This window comes from Toxorhynchites rutilus, chromosome 2 (genome assembly GCF_029784135.1).
Source record: "Toxorhynchites rutilus septentrionalis strain SRP chromosome 2, ASM2978413v1, whole genome shotgun sequence".
NCBI classification, from domain to species: Eukaryota; Metazoa; Arthropoda; class Insecta; order Diptera; family Culicidae; genus Toxorhynchites; species Toxorhynchites rutilus.
In genome coordinates this window covers 216,216,778-216,241,578 of record NC_073745.1, presented here as the reverse complement: position 1 = coordinate 216,241,578, position 24,801 = coordinate 216,216,778, and the positions used below count along the sequence as shown (strand labels likewise).

General features: G+C 37.2%; 1 protein-coding gene across 2 annotated transcripts in view; it reads right to left on the bottom strand.

Moving 5' to 3' along the window:
- Window positions 1–24,801, bottom strand: part of LOC129768538 (uncharacterized) — a 303,931-nt gene that overhangs the window by 180,958 nt on the left and 98,172 nt on the right. For both annotated transcript variants that reach the window (XM_055770259.1, XM_055770260.1), the window contains exon 3: window positions 18,876–20,676. In XM_055770259.1, the coding sequence (XP_055626234.1) occupies window positions 18,876–20,676 (1,801 nt within the window). The remainder of the gene's footprint in view (window positions 1–18,875; window positions 20,677–24,801) is intronic.

The following is a 24,801-nucleotide window of genomic DNA, read 5'->3' as shown; positions in this document are numbered from 1 at the left end:
CATTAACTCATAAAATTAGTGATTTGAGGGGGATTATTGTTTGTAGTCTCTTGTAGATGAATTTAAATACCATCTGAGAGCATTTTTTCCTCATACAGTTTCATCGAAGTAAACGCGCTCGGAGAGGAAAATTGAACGCCCGGACGAGAGAGCGAGAATCGTAAAGCGTACGTCATAGAGATACTCATTCCCATGGAGCAAATTCTTGTTAGGAGTTGTAAACAGAACGAGGAAGGAGAGTAACTCAATTATTCGAACCTAGGTAGTGCGGACTGAATCAAAACGGCTGTCAAAAAAGATCCTATTGAAATGTCAAAAGAGATCCAACGATCAGGAGTGTTATTTTTCTTATGATAATCAACACTATAAAAGTGGTATTGTTGTCAGGGGCAAAAAAAATTAAAATAACAAAATGAACGAACTACATTTTTCCGTCAATTATTTAATTAACCATTGTATCTCTGAAAGAGCATCTCAGCCTTTCACTGAGCTACGCCTTTTTAATGTCCCCTCTCTTTGACATAACGTTTTTCCGAACGAAATAAAAACAAACGAAGTCAGAGTCACGTAAATGTTTACTCCTGCGATTTGAAAATATTCGATAAAAAGTGGAAGGAAGAGATGCCAGATTATTTTTAAAAAAAGTCTGTAAAAACATGTGAATGTCTGTTAAAAATGTGGAAAAGTCTGTAAAAGTGTGCAGATCTATAGAAATGTCTTTTAACGTTAATTTTCACATATTCATGAATACTTTGTACATCGTGATGCACGTAAGATTGTATTTTGTATATATATATACATCCAATCCATGCCAAACCAATATAGTGGTTCTCAGATCTTCGTCAAAAGTGGTGATATTGTTCTTTATCGCAAAACATTAGACTCGTATTTTTTTATTTTTTCATTGGGGTGCCCATTTCCATTTTAGGGTGATCCAAAAAATCTTTTTTTTTCCACTTTTTCCCAAAATTTATAACTTTCGAACCACTTAACCGATTTAGATGATCGACATATCAAATTGAAGCCAATGAGCCTTAATTGAGAAATATTGAACTTGCAGATAATATGGATCCTATTTTCGTAATTATTGATTGTAGTCGTTTTTTAATGTTTTCATGGCTTTGGACTAGGGGGCGCTATATTTTTTTATATTTTTTTCTTGGAAGCTGAGAATTTTTTACATAAAATATCTCGATATCAGAGATGCTATTTTTTTCGTTTTTGAAATATGATTTTTCAAAACAAATCGATAGTTTGAAAAACAAATTTTCCCCATTTTTCCCACTACAAAAACATAACTCTTGAACTATTGGACCGACTCATATCATCGACATATCAAATTGAAGCTTACGAGCTATTTTTCTTTGGAAAAATGTTACTTTTGCGAAAAAATTGAATTCTTGTTTTTGTAATTATTGATTGATTTATTTTTTCATAGTTTTCTCGTTTAAAGATAGGAGCGCTATATTTTTTTTTATATTTTTTATGGAAAGCTGAGGATTATTTACCTAACATATCTCGATATCAGAGATGTTATAATTATCGTTTTTAAGTTATAAATTTGTAAATTTAACATGTTTTAAGTCTTCGATCAATATTCATATGTGACTAAACTAGAACTATGCTACTAGAATCCTTCCCGCAAGTGTGATATTTTTTCAAATTTTGCTTATTGGCTTCAATTTAATACATCGATCATCAAAACCGGTTCAGTAGTTCAAATGTTATGATTTTTTGCAGAAAGTTATTGGACAAAGGGGGAAAAAATATTTTTCGAACCACCGGATTACTTTGAAACATCATATCTAAAAAACATAAAAATAGCATCTCTGATATCGAGATATGTTATGCAAAAATCCTCAGCTTTCAAGAAAAAATATAAAAATATAGCGCCCTCTAGTCCAAAGTCATAAAAAAAATAAAAAACGACTACGATCAATAATCACTAAAATATAATTATTTTTTTCGCAAGTTAAATATTTTTTAATAAAAGGCTACGTCAATAGTTTCAATTTTATATGTCGATCATCTAAATCGATTCAGTGATTCAAAAGTTATTAATTTTCATTTGTCAATTTTGGGAAAAAGTGGAAAAAATTGATATTTCGGACCACTTAATAACTTATGTGTCGTAAGTGTGTTTAAATGTATCAATGATCTACACATACATACATACACATACATACGAGTTGTTAATTTTTATAAAAATCAGTATTTCTTCGTTGATATATTGGACATCCACCAAGGCTTGCGGTCTTGTCGTTGATGAAATTTATAAGAAAATACAGTGTATATTTTCCATCCGCCATGCAAGGCTATACAAGTTTTAGATCCCCACACGGCCATGAACCATGTCTGTGGTAACAATAACGAACAGTAACCCATATTTCGTCATAAGCAGACCCGAAAGCGAATGTAAATTGTTGAGAATAGAATGAAAATTTTTATTCGATTTTGTTTTAATACTTAGAAGACAAAGTCCTGACCCTAGCTTAACTATTTTTCAATAAATCTCCTTGCATTTCAGCAAAACAATCTTATCTAGAACAAAAAAGAATTATCAGAGACAATTTTCGTTCAAAGTTTTTCGTTACCTGCAGAAAATGCAATTTTTCATTAATTGTGAATAACCGTATCCTCTCTTTCGTCTGCAATGATGTCAGGGCAAAAGTACTTATGTGTATGAGTTCCAAACTTCATACACACCAGATGGGCCAACCAGAAAGACTGCCGGGCCGCAGGTTGAATATCGCTGGTCTAACGTCATGTGTATTGATATAAACTAAATATAATAACTTTTCTGTATTAAAACTATGGAAAAATGGCATATGGTGAGTCAAATATCTTTGATGTGATGAATAGAGCCCTTTTATTTTTCAAAAACCTGTGAAATATTGTTATATCCAAAGTCTACAACAAAAATAAAAAGTGTTTTACAGATATGTCTGTAAATTCACAAACATATTTGTAAATCTGGCATCTCTGGTGGTCTAAGAATTTATTGCAAGAAATCGCTTGAAAACATGCATGAATTTGCTTGAAAATGAAGTGGATTGAGTCCGCACCACTTAGATTCGAACTAGTTTCAGTCTAGCATACAGATGGGCAAATCAGCTCATCATGGTGAGCGGCTCAGAGCCGTTCAGCTCATACAAGTGAGCTGCTCATTTGGAACAGCTCTTCAGCTCAGTTGAATTTTGCAGTTGTCCACACAATTGCATATGAAACGTAATCACCATGGGACATTGCATAGTGTGCATTTTTTAATAGACGGAAAGCAAAAAATAAACGAATTTAATTCGTAATTGTACAAAAACTAAAACTGATATGAATTCTAATAATATAATATACAACAAATACTGTATGCTGAAATCCAACATAGAAGATGCTTAGGGTATGCTGAACTTAAACAACAGAAAAACCAACAGTAGCCAAATAGAATGCCTCCAGGAATATTGGCCGAGACAACGTTTTTTGAAAAAAAAACCATCGAGATTTTTTTTTTCATCCGAGGATATAAAAATAAATCCACTAATAGGTGCAACGAGAAATAATTATTCGCGATCACAAAGGTAACAAAAGGACCAGTATCAATCATCAACATTTATGCCGGGTGGTTTTCTGTATTGTTTTGATTCAGCACGCGGAAATAAATGTATGTGTTTCCACAGTAATGTTTAAATAACAATGTAATATATTAAATTTATTTACAAGCATATAATAATGTGTATTATTTTGTTTGGCCATATAAGAAAAATTTAATGAAGTAACGAACGATTGAATATCTTCAAAACAAAAACCTTTTTTTCCTATCTGGCATCTCTGCTAAAACTGAAGTACGAAGAGGGATACACGAAAACAAACTGACGTCATGCCATGAAGCGCGGGAGACGAAAAATTCTTTCGCGTCTCGCAATTCACACTCTCTGCAGCTTTTGCGCTCCACAGTTATGCAGCTCAACAGCTCAGCAGCTCAACAGCTCAACAGCTCAACAGCTCTTCAGCTCAACAGCTCATCAGCTCCAGCTCCGTAATGAGCTGATGAGCTGCGTTTTTTTGATTGCGAGCCGATCCGAATCCGCTCACTATGATGAAGCGATTCGAATGAACAGCTCATGAGCGGATGGCACATCTCTAGTCTAGCAATGTTTTGGTCAACTTAGAGTTACCAAGAGAAAATCATTTGGTTATGATGGGAGAGGATTAATAGTTAGTCTCAGTTTGCACAGATTACGATCTGTGCAGTTTGCGATTAATCGTAAATCTCATCATGCTCCCTTGTTTTCCATCCTTACTAGTTGATGATTTTAGTGAGAGGGAAAATACACGGCTTTCTACATCAGACAATAGGAAGATCTTCAATTGGAATCCACATGTTTCGCAATCTGATGGTACTGGAAAACGAAACAAATGTTTAGTATGTTCTTATGGGACGTTGTATGGAGAAAAGGAAACACCAGTATAATATTGTGAAATGTGCAACAGTCCTCGGTGTTGGAGATTGTGTCGAAAAAATACTACACATCGAAAGATATAAATAATTATTCGTAACGCTGACATATAGTTCTTTTTCGAAAAATAATAAATTTTTAACAAAACTTGAAAATTAAAATAATGTTACACAAATAGAAAAATAAAACGTTTGCTTCATATTCACTCAAAGCCAGTGTTTGCCAAATGATCCACTCATTGAAAAAATCGCTTTCGTTCGTTCAAATATGATCTTTCAGGAAACATTTCCCCCAGCGGTATTCTTTTGTTGTTATGTGTTGCAAATCACGACACAAAAGAGAACGAGACAACTCTGCATCGGCTCGCACTTTATTGCACACCAGCATGCAAGCAAAGCTATCATATACGCTTTTGGTCAGAAAGCTTATTTTCTTCTTTGCCTCTAACATATGCATATCGACCTCTCCATGCATCATGAAACAGCAGGTTCGTACGGACCACGCAAAGCGAAAGATTCATATTCAGCTAATGTAGCAGATCCTGATTTTTAAATCTCAGAGAGTGCAAACTATATGATTATTTAGCTCGATAGAGGCTAAGGGAGGGTAGTCAGATTATATTTTCCATTTTTAACGCCGCTATCCCTTGAAATATGTATATTCATATAGACCACATAGTTTTACTAGCAACACCGCTAGCAAAAAACTCTCGCGTTTTATCTCTTTTCCCATTCGCTGCTCTCCGCAAATGGTGACTAAATGATGACGTAATTTTTCTTGTATCATTTATTGCTTTGCACTTTTCTGTGCAGTGGGTTTCGCTATAGTAAAATGGGACGATATATGTGGTTCAAACTTGTATGCAGGCTTCGAAAATGGTATGCGATGTTTGATACAGATCGGATATGCAATCAACAGTCTTCGTTCCTCTCTTAGTTTAATCACTAAATATTACACAAGTGATTACTGACATTCATACAAGTATCTGAATGATCCTCTCATATTTGGTTATATGTTCGTAAGTAGAGGTGTGCAAATCAGCTCATCATGATGAACAGCTCTGATCATATCAGCTCATCTAAATGAGCTGTTCTTTATGAACAGCTCTTCAGCTCAGTTGTCAGTGCCGACTTTCAATTTGGGTCCCAAACTCGATAGCCACGAAGCCAGTTTGAAAATGTTAAAATTCAAATGAAATTTTTCACACCATATTATTAATTACTTGAAACACGTATTCCAGACTATTATTTACAACAGACTCGGCGAGTACAACATTTCCGACATTTTTACTGAGGCTTTACATTACAATAGAAAGTTTTCTTCAAAAAAAAAAAAAATCTTATGAGATTTTTGCACCGCCTGCAAACAAAGTGTTTTTCATTGAAATAGAATACTCATTTGATACACAGAAGTTAATTTTCATTAATAATTTGAATTTTAAAAACGTGTTCATTCTGCCTGAGAGCCAATTATTATTTTTGGCGCCCCCTAAACTGGTAAACAAAGCTCAATGCCGTCAACGCGAATATAACAGTTGAAAAGACGAGGGACAAATGAAACTAAACTGATGTCTTAACACGAAGAGCGAGAGGCGGTCAGTTCATTTGAGTGTTACAGCTCACACACTCTCTTCAATTCTACAGCTCTTTTCTCTCCTTCATCATCATCAAAGTGAGCTGAAGAGCTGTTTGATTTTTTTTGCGAGCTGTTCCGCGTCAACTCACTTCAAAGAGTCGATTCTTCGGAACAGCTCATGAGCGGATGGCACATCTCTATTCGTAAGAGTTTACTTGCATGATACATTGTGTATCATTCGATTTTGATAGAAATCCAAACACTGCTCAAAGTCTACGTCCGGTATGAATTTTTAGCGATTTTTTAGCGATCAATTGATTTTTTTAAATATTTTCTGATCATGACAGTGTACGAATCGATTTGAGAGTTCGGTTTGAGCATTGGTGTAGATCAGACGCGTTCGTTTGCGCTCTGTCTTTTCGTTTGGACTGCCGGTGTTCTATTTGGTGTTTTAATTACAAGTGCATTAGATATGAATAAATGAATTACATGCCACGGTACACAGTAATCCAGTGGAGTTTATTTAAACTCCTTGATTAGTTTTCGGAAAATTGTAATGGAAAAGAAATTTGTAGAAGGGGAAGAATAATTCTTCTTTCATGTTTTGTGCGATGGTGTGTATGTGTATGTTGATCGCTAGGTTTCGTGTTGCGACTCGTTTCTCGTTCTGTGACGTCACAGATTTTGTTTATGTATGTTACTTTTCTTATAATAGTCCACTACATATGAAAAGTTTTGTAAATAAAGTAAAAATAAGCAAATGAAATAAACGAACTATGTATGTTACTTTTCTTATGGTAGTCCACTACATATGAAAAGTGTTAAAGTAAAAATAAGCAAATGAAATGAACGAACTAGTTTTTTCCCTAAATCTATGCTAGCGTTCAAAATTATAAGGGCCCGTCATTTTAACAGAAACTGAAATTACAGTATTTTTGAAGTGATCTAAACTTAATTTCAATTCAATTTTACTTCTCGTTACGTCGACCAAAAACGTAAACGAACAAAGTCAGAGTCACACAATCTTTTGTTCCTTTTACGGATAAACATTTGACAGTGCATGGGAGAAAAGGTTGCAATTATTTTTCATATAAAATAAACTTGAAAAATAAATTTAATTGACTCCGTGTGACTTAGATTGAAACGAAAAGTTTTTCGCTTGCGTCTTCGTTTCAGACGACTGAACTTTTCAGCACCCTAACTGTGAAAAAAGTAATTACAATTTCTGACAAAAGTCAAACTTCCATGAAGTTACTCTAGAGTCCAAACACATAAGAATACTATTCCTGAAATCAAAGAAAAAAATAAACATTTTAGTTCGTGATATGTTCTGCTTTTTCCATAATGCGAAAAATATGATTTGGAAATCTGTAATTAGCTTCTGTATATCCTCTTTCAACGTTATTCGTTGAAACATTCAATTTTGTACCATTTGAGTAACTGACTGGTATGTCTGGTATGTGAACTTCCTATCTTCCTGGCTACTAATACAATCAAAGTTCAACACAACCGAAACCCGTGAATCTTCCCACCTTCTATTCTTCATCTCGTTTATCGTGTATGAGCTTGTGTATGAAATTAATGAACTCACACACATCTGACATGCAGCAGTGGTTTTATCACAGAAGAAAGCAGCTCCGTGGCCTTGCTGCTAGAATTATGCCGGAAATCGTTTGCAGCTAAGTTTAGTTTTTATTATTATTTGAATTCGGAGATTACATAACCAAATTCCACTAAATGATCTCTTAACACCGCGTGAAAATTTCAGCTTACTATTGCCTAATTGTGTTCGTTTTTAGCTTTAACAAGAAGTCATATTTTGCACCAGAAAGAAACCATAGCAGATTTTCGTTGTTAGCTCCACACGGTGTAAACAAAACCGTACACGAACACTATCACATGAATGTATAGTGCGCATCGGACAGGTTTGTCTATGCTTACTTGTCACAGTGGGCTAGATGCTGATGATCCGTTGCTATAATATTAATGTGAGAGCTGACAGATTCAGTGGGAACCTTCATCTGAGCTTCAGTGGAACGGTTTAGACTTGCCTGTGTATTATTATTATTTTTGTCTAGTGCGAAGCTATATACGCGATTCATCAAAAATATCAATATAATATAATAATAGCAGGTTTCATTGGAGTGAACCGCCTATTTACTCTTAAACTTTTGTTTCTGTGGTTTTAATTCTTTTCTTATTTTTTATTACCAGGCGTAATGTTTTATTCCTCTTTTGCATAAACTGAGCCACACGGCTTGTTTAGTATTAGCGGGGACCGGAATATAGGTGTATTTTTGAATATATATACTTTCTTGTTTTTCTCATATCCATCATCCTGTTACTGTGGATTCTCGACACCACTGACTGCTCTAGAGACTTCCAGATTCTGTAGAAGAAAAACCTCAGACATTCATTTCCATATATACATTTTGAATTCAAGTTTTTAATACAAATCTAATATATTACACATATCTCTTTTCCCTTTTATTAAATAGATTTTCAGCTGCAGGCTGGCTCATCTCAACTAACATATCCTAAATTTTTCATTTATAATAAATTTTGGTTTGAACTAGTTTGAAGTAGAAGCACTTATTGTTCGTTTTGATCATGTAGATGCCAATTTTCGCATGATGAGTCGTGACAGGGGCCCTCGAACGTGCGTTGCACCTTTGCTTGAAACTTGTGTGTTAAGTGACTTGGTGTGTAAAAAGAAATTGTTATCTTTCATAAAAAATAGAGTTCAGATTTCGTTTTACAGATGTTTTATCATAGCTTCCAGATTCAAGTGTGTATCCTATGGCTTACCTTCCCTACTAACTCAATCCTAAATTCCCGAGACATTTATGAGAGGTCGTAGAGTTCTCTGCATCTCTCTTAAGTAAATGTCTAACTAACATTCCTCCCTTTCTCTTAGCAGTTGCAAGGAAGTGGCCAGGACAATTCTTAACTGTTGGAGAAAACATGCCTTCATCTAAGAGATATTACTAATCACCAGCAACGGATAGAGGCTAGTTTTTTTAACATAACAGTTCTGAATTCGTACCATCTACTATATTGTGCAACTTGCTCAATGCTAATGCTAATGACAGTGTACGAATCGATTTCAAAACATTATACACAAATATAAGTACATTATCTACACCAGATCAAAGAACTTGCCTTATTTCAATAGTTTCGAAACAAAGCAATGTTGCCCGTTGTTGATTCTCTCGAAATATTTTACATAAGAATATAGCTCCGCGATCCGCGATCCCGCAATCTTAATTTTATCACACTTCAATTGAGGCAATGAACAACTACTAAACTTAAAATAAACATAGTCGTAAACCATTAAATTGTTGTTTGACAAACAACAATTTCAATGTAAAAACGATATTATTTTAATGGACATCCATTGGCATATCACTATAAAGGAATAAAACGCTTGAAGGTGGCGATATTTTCCTCTTGATATCACAATGCTATCAAGGGTTCCGGAATTCCAAATTATCGTAAATCATGGCGTCATAGCGTCAAAAATAGATAAATAAATTGCTTGTTTGGCATTGGCATGAAAAATTCCAAACGATCTTATCAAACATTTAACCAAGAATTGATTGAAGCTTATGTGGATTACCGAAAGGCGGCTGCGGTATACGCAAGGGGACATTTAAACATTATTCCATTATTCCCGCACACCACGGCACACATTCGCGTGAAACTTGTTTTTACCCAAACCTCGAAGGTCGCACCGAGCATCAATTTCTTGGCCGAAAATTCTCGTCTCGTCGAGGTACCTATAAATCCCGTCAGTCGTCTTCATCTCTATATCTTATGTTCGAAGAACCAACACCAGTCGCGCCATCGCATCAGCAGCAGCATCATCGATGGTCAACCTACCAAAAGGCTAGAGGCTCTGATTGATTTATTTCGTCGAGTGTGATTGTGCAGGTCCCATAGGTCGCAGCGAAGTCGCAAATAGGTGCTGATCGCTTGAAGAATGCTTCACGCATCTCGTGCACCGACTGTTAGAGTGCACTTCGACGCTAACTATATTCCTCCCACCCGGAGCACATGTTATATCATAAATCATCATGAGCCACACCACGAAATGGTACTTCCCTCGAACTTCCAGTATTTTCACAACACGATAATCCAAGTATCACGGAGGCATTCATGTGCCGTCGACAATCATAAATTTTTCTGTACGACAGCAGCAAAACAAGAATCTGCAATTCGGTTTCCAGCCTTCCGTCGTAATGGGGAAGCTTGAATGCAATGTGATACGTAGGCTGCCAACTATCGATCTGTCCTAATGAGAAAAGGTTAATGATCACACGTCGTGAAAATATAGGTGTCTTTAAACACCGGGTCGTTTATAGACGATGTCACTCGATGATGACCAGAGATTCCAGAAGTAGGGAAGTATCCGTTTTTAGGAAAAAAACGAACCGTTGGCAAAACTGAAAACAGAGAACAGAGAAAGTCGTAATACACCCTCAGCGTTCCTAATTTGTCTTATTTGCCAATGATAACTGGTTTTACTTCTTTAAACTGTTAATATTAATTACTGTTTAACTTTCTCGCATCCTGTAGAAGTCACTGAATTGTTTGTTCAGTTGCTAAAAATATTGTATTAATCGTTGATTCAAAAGATCATTTGATATGAACATCGAGATAATTCGAAAAATCAAGAGCTAACACATGACAATTATTATACGCCAAGTCCCTAAAGTTCAAAGTCTATTGATCCGATTGGTTGTTTATTCTAAACTTTAGAACGAGAACGAAACTAGAACACGTTATATGCGTGGCAAAGGATTCTATATTATGTTCAAGAACTCTACAAAATTTCAATCACTGTTGATCGAAAATGTCATTTGTTAGAGCGTTGAGGTCCGTCCAACGTTTAAACTCAATTCGATTATTCGATTTTTCAATGTATAAAAGTAAGAAAAATATGATCTAAGAGTTTAAGGTGTGCAGTACATTTCATAGTTGCTCTTCGTGATTGATCTGAACAAGTGAAATTGCATTCACATGTATTCTCATTGAGTGTGGGGCACATATTACGTAACTTTGAAAATCCAGATTTTGGACCACCTCCCTCCCCCTCCTTACGTAACGCTAACTATTTGTCTATTTCTAACATACAGTAACGCAACCTCGACCCCCCTTCCCTTCCCTTCTCGCGTTACGTAATTTGTGCACGACGTCTTGTGCAAATTTCGGTGTTTAGTACACATTAACTGAAATACAACCGGTGAGAGATGTGTTGGCTCGGTTAGACCTTGATTACATGTCCCAAATATATGTTTTCCTTAAAGCTATCGATCTTCGAGTGTGATTGTTCATACATCCTTTTCCCCTCCTTTTCGTCCTTCGCGAGCTATCGGTTCCTTTCCTACTAACATTAGAATAAGTTAATTTGTAAATACATATTAGATGTAAGGATAGTTTTAGGAATTGAGTGTGAAGTGTCAGTGTGAATGAGAATGTGAATGTGAATGTGAATGTGAATGTGAGTGCGAGTGTAAACACACATCTCCTTACATCCCTAATGAAAATGTGTCACCCTTCTAAACTCGAGTCGACCGCGAGTAATCGGTTTCCTATTTCATTAACCATAGAATTAAGGAAACAACATGTTGATACAGGGTGGGCCATTTAAAGTGGAAGGATTTGTTTTTGCAATAGCAAAGTAAAGAAGTGGAATTTTAATTTTTTTTTTTTGAAATTCATTTATTTTGGTCCAAGGAGATTTGTTCTAACTACTTTTTGATTATGATATCTCGTAAATGACCGCCTCTGGCCTTGACCGCAAAATGTGCCCTTTTTTCGGCATTTTCCATCACTTTGCCCAATGTTTCGGCCGATATGGCAGCAATTTCTTGTCGGATATTGTCTTTCAGCGCAGCCAGGGTCCTTGGTTTACCAGTGGATTTGAAATATCCCCATAAAAAAGTCAGGAGGCGTCAAATCAGGTGATCTCGATGGCCAGTCATAATCGCCGTTTTTCGATATTAACCTTCCGGGGAACATTTCGCGCAATAATTAGGTCGCTGTATGGCATGTAGCGCCGTCCTGTTGGAACCAGTAATTGTCCAATTCATTTTCACGAACAAATGGCAATAAAAAGATGCCTAACTCTTGCGAACGATGGCGACCTGATGTCGATGGAGTCTCTGCAACACTGGCTCGAACGGCATCAATATTCTCGTCGAAACGTCTTGGTCGTTGTCTGGACAGATGACTGGCATTACCAACACTACCAGACGATATAAATTTGGCATATAATCGACGTATAGTGTTGTCTCCAGGCGATGTTTTAACTTTATTTTTATTGTTCCACGCACGTTTAGTTAACACAATTGAGAAGTTATTTTGAATGTACAGCTGAACAATTTCAGCGCGTTTTTTAGGTGTGTATTGTTCCATGGTTAAAATTGTACTGAAATGACGCTTCCAACGCGGTATGACATTTGTTAATCTGACATCTCTGTCAAAAGTTATGGGGTTGCCAGATGCTTCCACTTTAAATGGCCCACCCTGTATATGCTAGTTGAAATATATTTAAGAGTTTGGCTCCATTAAACTTATGTAACTGAGCCTGTAAAAATAAACGGATTAATAAAAAAAAACTGGAATACAGAATAACTTAGCATAAATTGATAACTTAAGCAAAACCTAATCATGTACTCTCGATTCGGCATTAATTGGTTGATGGAAAAAATTACACAAAAAACCATCAAACCATCGACTTTTCGTATTTACTTGACTGTTCTTAATTCTTAATCAGCTTCCTTTCTCATCAAATATTTCGAGTAGTGCGGTCTTGATTCGAGGGAGATTTCGTGTACAGAAAATTGCTTGCGTTTCATCAGCTCATGATTCTTCATCACTTCTGTTACTTCAAAGGTATTCAGTGTAGCGACAGCTATCTTCAGGTCTGAATTAGAAGCGAAATCAATGTCGTCCCTCAACAGAAAACACTGGACGTCATCAAGCATCACGAGGTCAGTTATGAAGATCTGCATTGTGCTGAGAGCAACTCTTTGTGAAACGCCGATTGATATCGATTTCGAGTCTGATGATAGTCCATCGACTGCAGCATGAAAAAATGAATTCATCAAGATCAAGAAACGGATGGCTTGCTTCAGTGAGTTAGTACAAGTTTTGACTTGAGCATGCTTTGCGCATATTTTGAGTAAGCATTCTGAAGCAAAAAACTTAACACGTTCGTACAGCGCAATAGCAAAACAGAAACTGACGGATTACCATAGCAAATGTTATATTTATTGAGATGTTTTTTTTCTTTTATTTTCTCGGATAGAATAATGTACGATGGTTAACTACGATTGTTTTAGCAATGGTATTTAATCGAAATTGAAAAAAGTTGCGAATTTGAAAAACGTATTTACCGTCTCAGAATTTCATCGATTCAATAAAAAATCGTTCGACTATAGGAACCCCTACTAACAAAACGAAACTCCAAACAGTAGCCCTGAAAAGGGTTGTTTGTTATATGTACTCATAACCCTCAAACGGTTTGTAACGAACAAAAAATGAAAATGAGTTTCTGGCAGAAAGTTCAACTGTCTAACTGAAAATGATTTATGAATATTAGTGAGACACATAAAAGAGTGGAATGGTAGATGAAGTATATATAGATCGGTGAACAAAAAAAAAAAGTACAATTGTCCATGTTGCCGCAGCCCGGAAAACTCTCGCTTAACACGAATTTTTCTTGCTGCGCTTTCCATTCAGCCCGCATCAAGAGCGTTTGCACAATATCAGTGTCGGTCCCAGCTTCCAAAGATACTTATTGTATGAATAGAAAATAGTCAGATATTCGACTAGAAAGTAGCCCCATTTTGTAAAACATCCTAAAACAAACAATATATATTTTTATTTTCTTATTTTGTAGCTGTCAGTCCCAGTCAGTCAGTGCTTTCCTACCAAAAAGCTCAACGTCGGCCCCTAGGGACCGACGAGGGGCTCAACGTGTTAAGATGTTCGTCACCCCGTCATATACAGAAGTCATTCGCTAACTGGACTATCTTCAATTGGACTTATTTATAACTGGGCTATGTATCAATAAGAGATGTTATCTTCATTTTGAAGTATTGCTTTTGCTGTTTTGCAGTCCAATTAGTGGGTAAAACTCGATAACTGTATTGATTTTTCGGCCCAATTAACGAACGATCACTGTATGGGTGATACTTTCCGCGATGCTTCAATGAAATCTTGAATGAAATTTGAGTGATGCATGAAATCTTGCATCTGATTACCTCAACATGTTTACATTCCAAAAGGGTCTTGCTGATTTGTTTTATAGAACAAATTATTGCACACAATTTTGTGTTGCATACAACATTCATGGGAACGAAGTTGAAGGAAAGAATGCATAATACATGATTTATATACCTCTTTTATTTGTTAAATTGTTCACTTGTTTTATTATTTTCACAGTTGATGTCTCATGCTAAAATTGCTGGATAAATTTGTCGTCTAATGGTATATATTATAACATATACCGTAAGGACGATTCTGCATAATATGCATGAGGAGTTTTCACCTCATAAACGTTATATTTTTCGTAGAGTGACCCCCTATATAGAAATCAAAGTCGTAGTCATACGTCAAAAAATTACAAAAAAAATGTACCGCACAATGCTTCAAAAACTCACACTTTAAAAACATGTGCATTTCAATGAAAATTAGAGCAGTAATGAATCTGAAAATTCCAACAATTTTATTGTACAAAATTTCAAAATACCGAATTCGATGGATTTTTTTTACGATTTATCACGGTACAACTAATGGAATGTAATTTGTGTATTTTGTTCATACACAGGCAAACTTTTTTTGTGCGAGGAATAGGGACCGCACAAAAAACCCGCATAACAAAATCGTACAAAACTTCACGCCGTGTTCACACGCCGTTCACCGTTCGATTTTCTTTTGTTTCCCTGCTTTGCAATGGTGGCTGTGTTGTGCTTTTAGTTGCATGTCGAAACATTTTATTATTAGGAATTATGTCATGTGCAACATAGTCCATTTGATGGAACCATGGGAATGATTTGAGAAGTGGATAATTTAGACGCAAATATGCTTTTTTCGCACTGAAATGCATATAAAACATCGAAAATGAACTGAATGGACGACAACTACGTCAAATATGTTTCTTTTCATATACCGCACAAAAAAATCGCACAAGAATTGAAAATCGCACAAAAAAAGTCACAGGGGGGTTGTGTCCGGGACACGACCGCATAGTTGACGTAGGATTCCGTTATCCGGATTCTTATCTGTTGATTTTGGATATGTTTGGAGAATTACATCGTTAAACTCTTGGATAATGATTTGGTGATTTGGGCTGTTTTGTTTGGTTGTTGTTATGTATGGATGAACTAAAGAAAAAAAAACTCACCAATTCAACAAAAAATAATTACCTATACCGAACACAATTATCAACTTTTCTCACCAGTAAAAACATACTTATTTTAATTACTTTAATATACTTTAATATAGAGAAAACATAATTGATTTGGAAAAGGTAATTTTCTTCTATGACTTTTACTTTCTGAGTGATTATTCAACCCAATGCGAATTTTTGTTGAACTAACAAAACCTAATACTACATGTAGAGCATATGGGAAATCACTTTTTCTAACATTGTGCTAAATTTTTCGCAATACACGATCGGTCATTGATATGAAATTTGATGAAACAGCTAACACTAAAGTTCCAAATTTAAATTTTATTTACTAGAATTAGTCGTATCACTCACCTTACTTGCAATATATAAATGCCCCCGACTTGCATATATTTGCAATGCCGATTTCCCCTGGGCACCTTGGTTTAGATGTCTCTGTTAGGGAATACATTTCGGTAGGAACAAAAGCTTCCCCTACTTTTATGTAATTGCAATGCCTATTTCCCCCAGGCAGCTTGGTTTTGATGTCTCTGTTAGGGAACACATCTCGGTAGGAACAAGAGTTCCCCCTACTTTTATGTATTTGCAATGTTGATTTCTCCCAGGCAGCTTGGTTTTGATGTCTCTGTTAGGGACCCGCCGCATTTGTCGACAATATCGACCAATCAGAAGTAGGTATTTCCGTTAGGATAGGGGTTGAGATTTTTTAATTGTTCGATAGTTAGTTTCATCACATATATTATTTTCTTCAATATAAAAAAATTGTTATGGAGTGCCGAAATCGATTGACGCAAAAATTTCATCAATCCACAATGAATTGACTGGGCAATAAGCGTTTGAAATTGGACAATTTTCACGATGTACTCGATTTTCGATTTTCAATTTGTACCCCAATATGTTCCCGAAAGACGTAATCCTACGTCAAAATGAAACTTAAAAATTCCGCACATGGTGCATGAAATCGGGTTTTTCAAAAAAAAATAAATATGCTGATGCCGAATGTCTTAAAATTGCGTGAATCATCAAGATCTTCTGTTGAGTTGCAAGATAAAACCGAAAAATCATCACCATAGGAAAGAGTACATGGAATCGGGATGTCTTAAAATTGCATGAAACGTCGAGATTTACTGTTATTTCGAGAAAAAAAATTGTTGGTCGAAAATTGATTTTTTTGGTATGAAAAGTCGATTTTTGACAACTTTTTTAAATAACAGTAAATCTCGACGTTTCATGTAATTTTAACACATTGCGAACCGCTCACGAGTTTTCTCGTGTTTCGCGTTTCGTCTGTTATGGATGGGTCACAAAATAACCCGTGTTTTCTACACTTGAAGGTCAAATCCTTGGTTTGGCCTACCGATGGCTCACCTTCGTCTCATCCACATCGAAGCAAACGATCTCATTCGGGGAATCCGAACAAATGAAGCGTTCAAGTTTGCCCCAAAACGTGCGGGCCTTATTATGTTAAGTCATTAAGTCAATAACATACTTTTAAACCCCGATTTCATGCACTCTTCCACTCGGACGATTTTCGGGTTTTCAAAAAACACAAACTTTAACATCTGTGCGTCACTAGTAAATGGAGTCCGATTGAGCTGAAATCTCGCATAGGAGTTTTTCATGGAAATCAACATTTTAAGAGGTGCGGAGGCGATCTGGCATAGTGGTAACATCCATACCTCTCACGCAAAAGTCACGAGTTCAATTCTCACACCCGACATCACGCCAAAAGTGTTGAAAGTCACTACCGTTCTGAATCATATTTCGGACAACATCAAATTTCGGACACTTTGTTCTAATATCTTGAAATGCTTAATGCACTGATGATATAACTATAAAAATAATATCACAATTGCTTCTTTAGAGTAATCCCTTGGTTTCACTATCATTTCAAATGAGAACTACATTTGGATTATAACATAATCGGCAAAAATCAACAACACTACTCACTATCGTTTGTGTTTGACGTTTGCTCAACGTGAGCACGTAGAATTTAACCGTTCATAAATATTTAATTTTCTCCCGTGTTTCATCCCGTGTCTCATCATTGTTAACAGTTTACTGTGATTGCTTGGTAAGTGTTTCGCAGTTGACTATAGAATATAATCAAGTGTAATGTAATTTTTGTTCAATTTTGTGTGTCCGAAATTTGAATTCAATCTGTCCGAAATTTGATTTAGTATCCGAAGTTTGATGTTTATTCGCTTCATTTGAAAAGCATTTTATTTATTCGATGATTTTGTTATGTTTTCAATCAAATAGGTACCAAAGTAAAAAGTTTAAAAGCATATTGAACTAATTTATTAAAAATATCAACCAAATAATTCCTGTGCATAAAGTTTAGACCTGTTTTCTGCATCATATGCCTTAAGCGTCCGAAATATGATTCAGAACGGTATAATAAAGATTAAAAAAAAACATTTTAAGAAAGTCCCGTTTGAAAATTCAAGATGGCCATTTTCATTGGCATTCTAATGCGCATATAACGCATATCGAGCATTTGTTCAATGTTCTAAATGTGGATTTAGCGCGAATGATTAGTGCTTGCATGTTTTTGGGTTTATAATAAATTTTAGTCAGTCTGAAATAGAACTTCAACATCATTTGAGTTTTAATTCCGCATTCAAATTTCAGCCTTAAGGAGGTACACCGACCTGGAGGCCAAATCGGTCATATAGACCCATAAAAAATGGGGCGTCAAGTGGGAAAAAACAAAAAAAAGGTTTTGATTTACCTTGTACTGCTATGCACTGTATTGAATGACTGCATATCTTTCGCTGTAACCTTGCAAAGAAACCAAATATCAAAATATCTTTCTGACACAACATTACTACCCGAGAACGTAAAAGGAAAAAAATCAATTTTTTCGATACTCCAGGTCGGAAAATTAGAAATAGCTTTCAAAATTTTCACCAATGAAAATGAAACAAATAAAACTTTTACCAGAATTGAAGCAAAATTTCGATAACATTTGGCATTGATTTTTGTTATATTCGACCATATCTTCAACCAAATTTATTTTTCAGATTCATGTCAGAGATAAATTGAGTTTGTTACAATTCGACTACAAAAAGTGTTACAATTGAAAAAAAAATATTTTCCGCCAGGAATCAATCTAAGTAGAGACTTAATTCACGCTTTTCAAACAAACGCAGCTAAGCCTATACGTGTCTCTAAATTAATTCAAGCAAACCATCTTGTGTACCTGAGCATCTTTCTGTTGTAGAAAATGAGTATTCGTATTTTAAGTCATTCTAAAAATGTATTCAATCAATGTGATTATTGATTGAGTGGTTTTCAAATAATTTAAAATTCATAGATCCGAAAAAAGTCTACGGATATACACGAAAAAAATCTGGCATCTCTGATGATGACCTCAAAACGCAAATGTCAAATTTCACAACCATTATAAAGTGCGCAGTACTTACGTATGAAACCGAGATCGCATTTTTCCCGCCTATCTTCATCTTCCGTATCAGCGTCTGGTGAGGCTTCTGCTCCTCCCGATTAGCACCATAGTACATCTCCCAGTAGCTCGGCTTGTTCAGATGATACTCCAGTAGCATTTTCTCCTTGTCACCAAACATTTTGCCATTCTTGCCCAAACTTTCCATCAAAATCACCCGTTGAAGCGTAAAACCACTAATATCACCGCTTTTGCCTAAATTATTACTATTTCTAACATCTGCCCTGCGCTTAGTGCCACCGTCCACTATGATAGCCCCACCCTCGCTAGGGATCATCCCCGCCCCGTGCACAATATCACCACCATCCACCACACGTATGTAATCCCTCCCATTCTCGGGCATCTCGATGGACACTTGGCTAGGTCTTCGCTCACAGCCTCTCAAATTACCGCAATACGCCATCTCTTCGCTGCCAAGATAACGCTGTTGACAGTTCAACGCCCTCTGGTTCTGCAACATCTGAGCGGTGCGGACTTCCTGCGCGAATGGATTTGGCATCGGTCTGTCAAGATGGCGCACGTTGAAACCGCCATCGTGAACGTACACCGCCTCAAAGTAGGTCGGATGATCTTCGGTCTTCCTTTCCTCCCCGGAGAAACTTTTCACACTCCGGGGCGAGATCGCGGAATAGTACGGCTGGGTACTCGATTTAGAATTCCCTAACACTTCATACACATTTTCCACATTGATCGAAGAGCTGCGCGAGCGCTGCCGCTGCTCAACGGCATGTTGGACGGCGAGAACCTTCGCATCCATCGATATACCCCGGTAAAAGCGTTTGATTTCGTTTTCATTTTTCTGATTCATGGATTGCAGATAGCACTCCAAGTCGGATTTAAGTTTAGCTATTTCCTCTTCTAGTTCGACTTCCGCTGGTGTCGGTTTCAAGCTGTCGTTGTTTGTCTTTTGCATGTCATTCCTTTGCTCCAAGAGCGCATCCAATTTGCCCCGAATTTGCTCCAGAATGTTTCTGGTGTTGTGAAACTCAAGATACTCCTCATATTGTGATTTTTTCCGCTCCGATTCCTCCTGATCTTTCTTGTTGCCGGAATAAATTTCGTTGTCAGAATTGGACGTTGGACTCTCGAAGCCCATCAGATTCCGCTGGCCAGTGTCTCGCATACTGAAGGCTTCCAGATTGATATCCGCCAGCGAGTCGTCGGTGTCCAGTGGCCATATCGGTCGCGGAATCTGCCCATCGGGACCCTCCATGATATCTGTAAGTTTTTCATTGCCGGGTGGTTTGGTACGCATCTTTGTCGCTTTGTCACTTGGTTCGTCTCCCGATGGAGCTGGATAGTAGTACTTATTAAGCGACCTACTACTGCTCTTGGAAAGAGAGTTCTTCGAGTCTCCGATGGCTCTGCTGTTCTTCAACGGGCCATCACTCCGGCCACCGATGGCGCCCGGTGCTCTCTTGACTGTGTTTGTCAGATTTTTCCTGTCCCCTCCCGACGTCGCCGTCGCCGCTGCCGCTGTCACCACTGGTTCGTAGTAGATGTGATCGTCGACTACTGAACTACCGGCGAAGTAGATATTTGTACTGTAGTAACCCGACGAGCCGCTCTTCTCGGTTGAATAGTGCGAGGTCGAATTCACGCGCTCCCGCCCGAGGCCTTTGCCCAGGACCACCTCGGATTCCACGTCTCCGCTCGTGCCCTGGCTGCTGATGGACTGCCGTTTGGGACCGTTGCTGACATTGTGGTCCAGACCGCCATTTAGAGGTAGCGTTGATATACTTCGCTTAAGGCTGGCATTCACACTGGAAATAAAGGATGGAACAGAAAAGATGACATCAGGTTAGGCCATAGATCGGAAACGAATGAATGGAAAGATTGGAACTCTCCGTTTACAAAAAAAGAAAGAATATCGAAAGATTGAACCCAAGAAGAATAAACAGTAATTAGCCATTAGAAAAATAATCGTTCTTCAGAAGATATTTCTACACAGAGACTGTCCACATATCACGTGGACAGAAAATGCACACCCCTCCATGGACAAATGTTTGAGAGGGGGGAGGAGTATCGAATCACAATTGAAACTTTTCGTGCCCCCTAAAACCAACACATGCCAAATTTGGTTGCATTCCAATTGGCGGGGAGAGAGGTTTAATTTGTGCTGGGTGTTTCCGAAGAGAGATTTCTCATTTGAGCGTTAATGATTCTTTACCGGCTTAACGAAGTGGTATGATTATCACCTCCATCCATAGATAAAATGTCTAAAGGTTATACGTTTCTTACTTATTGACCCGAACACTTGTCTCAATTGCTTAAAAATTGCATTGAAAAAAAGGCTATTGAAATCACAAATTTGTATGCAAGCAGAGTTGAGAATCCTCTTAGTTGTGTTTGTGGAGTAGCTAGAGAACGTCCTCACTTCGGAGTCTTAACGAAAAACTAAGTAGGGGAATTGGGGGTAAACCCGTCACTGAGGGTAAGACCGGCTCCCCTTGACTATTACTAGAAAACTCTAATTAACTATGTTTTACAACAATGTACATGTTAGTATTTATTATTTTAGACGTTTTAAATCAAATCCAACCCACCGTGATTCGTCAAATGTTAAAATATTAACAAAAACAAACGCGATTTGCCGATAATGTGCAACCGGATGTAATTTTTCGGTAGTGGAATTTAAGCTTTTATTCCTGAACGAGGTTTCAAATCCTTTTTCGTTGTTCTACAGTTTGTCCCCTGGATTGTTAACTGTCACTGGGATTCGAGTTGAGTTAAGTTAAAGCAATAAATTAATGGAAATAGTCTCCTTAAATCCTCCTTTGGAATCCCCAGGTCGACATTACATGATCACGTTTTGTGAAAGGTGGTAAGCTCGAAACTAGAACCTAGATTCCATATAACTAGAAATTGAATTGTGGTGTGGTTCAAGGTGCCGCATAATAGATTTGCCTAATATTAAATTTCTTCGTTTTCATTGACAAAAATTTTGGCGATTTATTTCTCAACATAGTCTCCTTTTAGCTCGATACACTTGACCCAGCGATGCTCCAACTTCATTAATTCATCTGAAAGAGACGTTTTCTCGGGGTCTGCAAAGTAGGCCTCCGTGGCGGCGATGACCTCCTCATTCGACTCAAATTGAGTCGTCCACATCCGATCTGAGACCGGAACATAACTCCAAGGATCCGGGGATTATTCGAGATATTTGGTGTGGAATAGTTATTCGCATGATCGTTCTGGTCTTCAACGTTTGGGTGCTTCGTTTCGATGCCTTTAAGTGTGATGTGTTCCGGTCATATGTTTCGCCAGGATCTTTTAATTGTACAGTAACGTTTGATTCATGCTTGTCTATAACAACGTTTTTCTTCTTCAAGAATACGGTGGATGGGGCAGCAGTTCATAATGCAATTCGACCAATTTGGCCGTGGCAACGGCGCAATTTCGGTTTTTTCCATTTTTCTAAACTTGTAGACCGTTCGTTTGTTAGACAGAGATCCTTCATGAGGACTATGTCGCCAATCGAGAGAGTTTTGCACAGTTTTGTTCCGGGTTTCACATCTTTCCGACGCTTTCCCTCCTTGATCTCTGAAGTCTGGGTGGAATGATTCGTAGATCTTTGACGCACGGTATTTTCGTACCCAACTTTCGGTTCTGCACTTGCTTTACATGGTGTTGATTACATTTCACCATCCAATCATCATACAAAGCATTTGCAAACTTCATCTTTTTCAAGAAGGAACTGTTTTGCCACCCCACTTCCTAAGGCCAATCCTAATGATTCCTTCTCAATTGGGGTATACTTTTTCTCAGCTTCTAAAAGACTCTTCAATGCTTAGCTCGGCTTCTGAAAGACTCTTTGATGCACTGGCTAACTCGTCTTGAACTGGGTCGTCACAGCTCCTGACTCAAATACTGAAGCGTTGGTAGCCAGCAAAATTCGACTATTAGGGTCGTAGTATCCTAGACGGTCAAGATTTCGTTTGGCGGACTGGTATCTCACAGAATCATGTTATGATTAATCATTAGATATGCATTAATCATTTTGATAGCTTCATGAAGGGTCAAACCATTGACTATTATTTTACCCAAAAAAAATTAAAAACAAAATATTTTAAACTGGGAGCATTTGTTTCGTTCTACATAATATCCACATTTAGTTTGTGTTTTCTTTGTGACACAGAATCTACTTGGCATCATTCAATGGGCACTTTTATTCAGTAACTGGACATTAACTACGTTAGTAATTAGAAACCATACGCACTGTCATATTTACAGTTATTCGCAACATTCTGTTCTTTTAGTGAACAATAATCAATAATTTCATTTCATCATACATCCAAGAGCGATCATGAATTATTCAAATATAACTCTAGTGACCAGCATATTTGGACATTTATTATATTTAATTTATTTCATATAACTCCCCTTAATTTACAAAACCATATCTCGCAACATCCAAGAGTATCATATGAGGGGCTTAGAATGAAAGGGGTGTAAGTGATTTGATCGATTTCTCTACATCGACTCTCTCTTTGGGTCATAACTTAGCTGCAAATACATTCCCAGCTGTATTTACCAATGTGGAAAATAGGTCAGAGCCTCATCTATCGGATTCTATAGCAAACTTAAATTGGAAAATTTTTGCAGTTGAGTTATTAACTAAATAAAAAGTTGATGAAGAGAAATCGATCAAGTCACTTACACCCCTTGCATTCTGAGCCCCTCATATATATATTAGGCTGTCAAAAAAGTCCTGCGGTATTTCCGCTAGGTGTCGTTGTAAGCGCGTAGTTCTAGTTGTATTCATTGTATCGAGTCATACTATAGCTTGTTGGAAATTATTTTTGCGCGCTATAATATAGTCCTTGACAGTGTTTTGTTTGGTTAAGTCGTTCGGGAGTTATAGTGTCGCAAATATGGAGCAAAATAAAGAGAAAATCCGACATATTTTACAATACTACTATGACAAAGGCAAAAATGCATCTCAAGCTGCCAATAAAATTTGTGCAGTTTATGGACCCGATACAGTTTCCATTTCCACCGCACAACGATGGTTTCAACGTTTTCGTTCTGGTGTAGAGGTCGTCGAAGATGCGCCACGCTCCCTATGGCCAAACGCTCAATTCGGACCTGTACTGCCAACAACTGGACCGCTTGAAGGTAGCACTCATGAAGACGAGGCCATCTTTGATAAACAGAGGCCGCATTGTCTTCCATCAGAACAACGCCAGGCCACACACTTCTTTGGTGACGCGCCAGAAGCTCCGGGAGCTCGGATGAGAGGTTCTTTTGCATCCGCCGTATAGTCCGTACCTTGCACCAAGTGACTACCACCTGTTTTTGTCCATGGCGAACGAACTAGGTAGTCAGAAGTTAGCCACAAAAGAGGCCTGTGAAAATTGGCTATCCGAGTTTTTTGCCAATAAGGAAGCTAGCCTCTATAACAGGGGTATTATGAAGTTGGCATCTCGTTGGGAACAAGTCATCGAACAAAACGGCGCATATTTGACTTAAAACAGATGATTGTAACTAATTTTATGAACAAATGAAAATTCAAAAAAAAATACCGCAGGACTTTTTTGACAGCCTAATATTTTCTCTAGCGTGTGCAACATATTGATGGGACGAAACTCTTCGGCTTTAATCGTTCCAGCAACCTTTTGAATTGGAACTATTAAAGATTCCTTCCACACCTTAGGCACATGCCCAGTTAGCAAAGATTTATTAATAAGGTCCAGCAAGATGTGATCGATGACATGAAAGCAATCTTTAATAACTCTAGCATTGACATTATCCACTCCAGCCGTTTTTCCTAGATAAAAACCAATAGTTCTAAGTTCATTTAATGTAATTGGGTGAAAACTTTCAAATCTACAACTACTGTTAACCGGCTGTTTTATTTCATCAGGTTCATCAACCAATTCAATGAA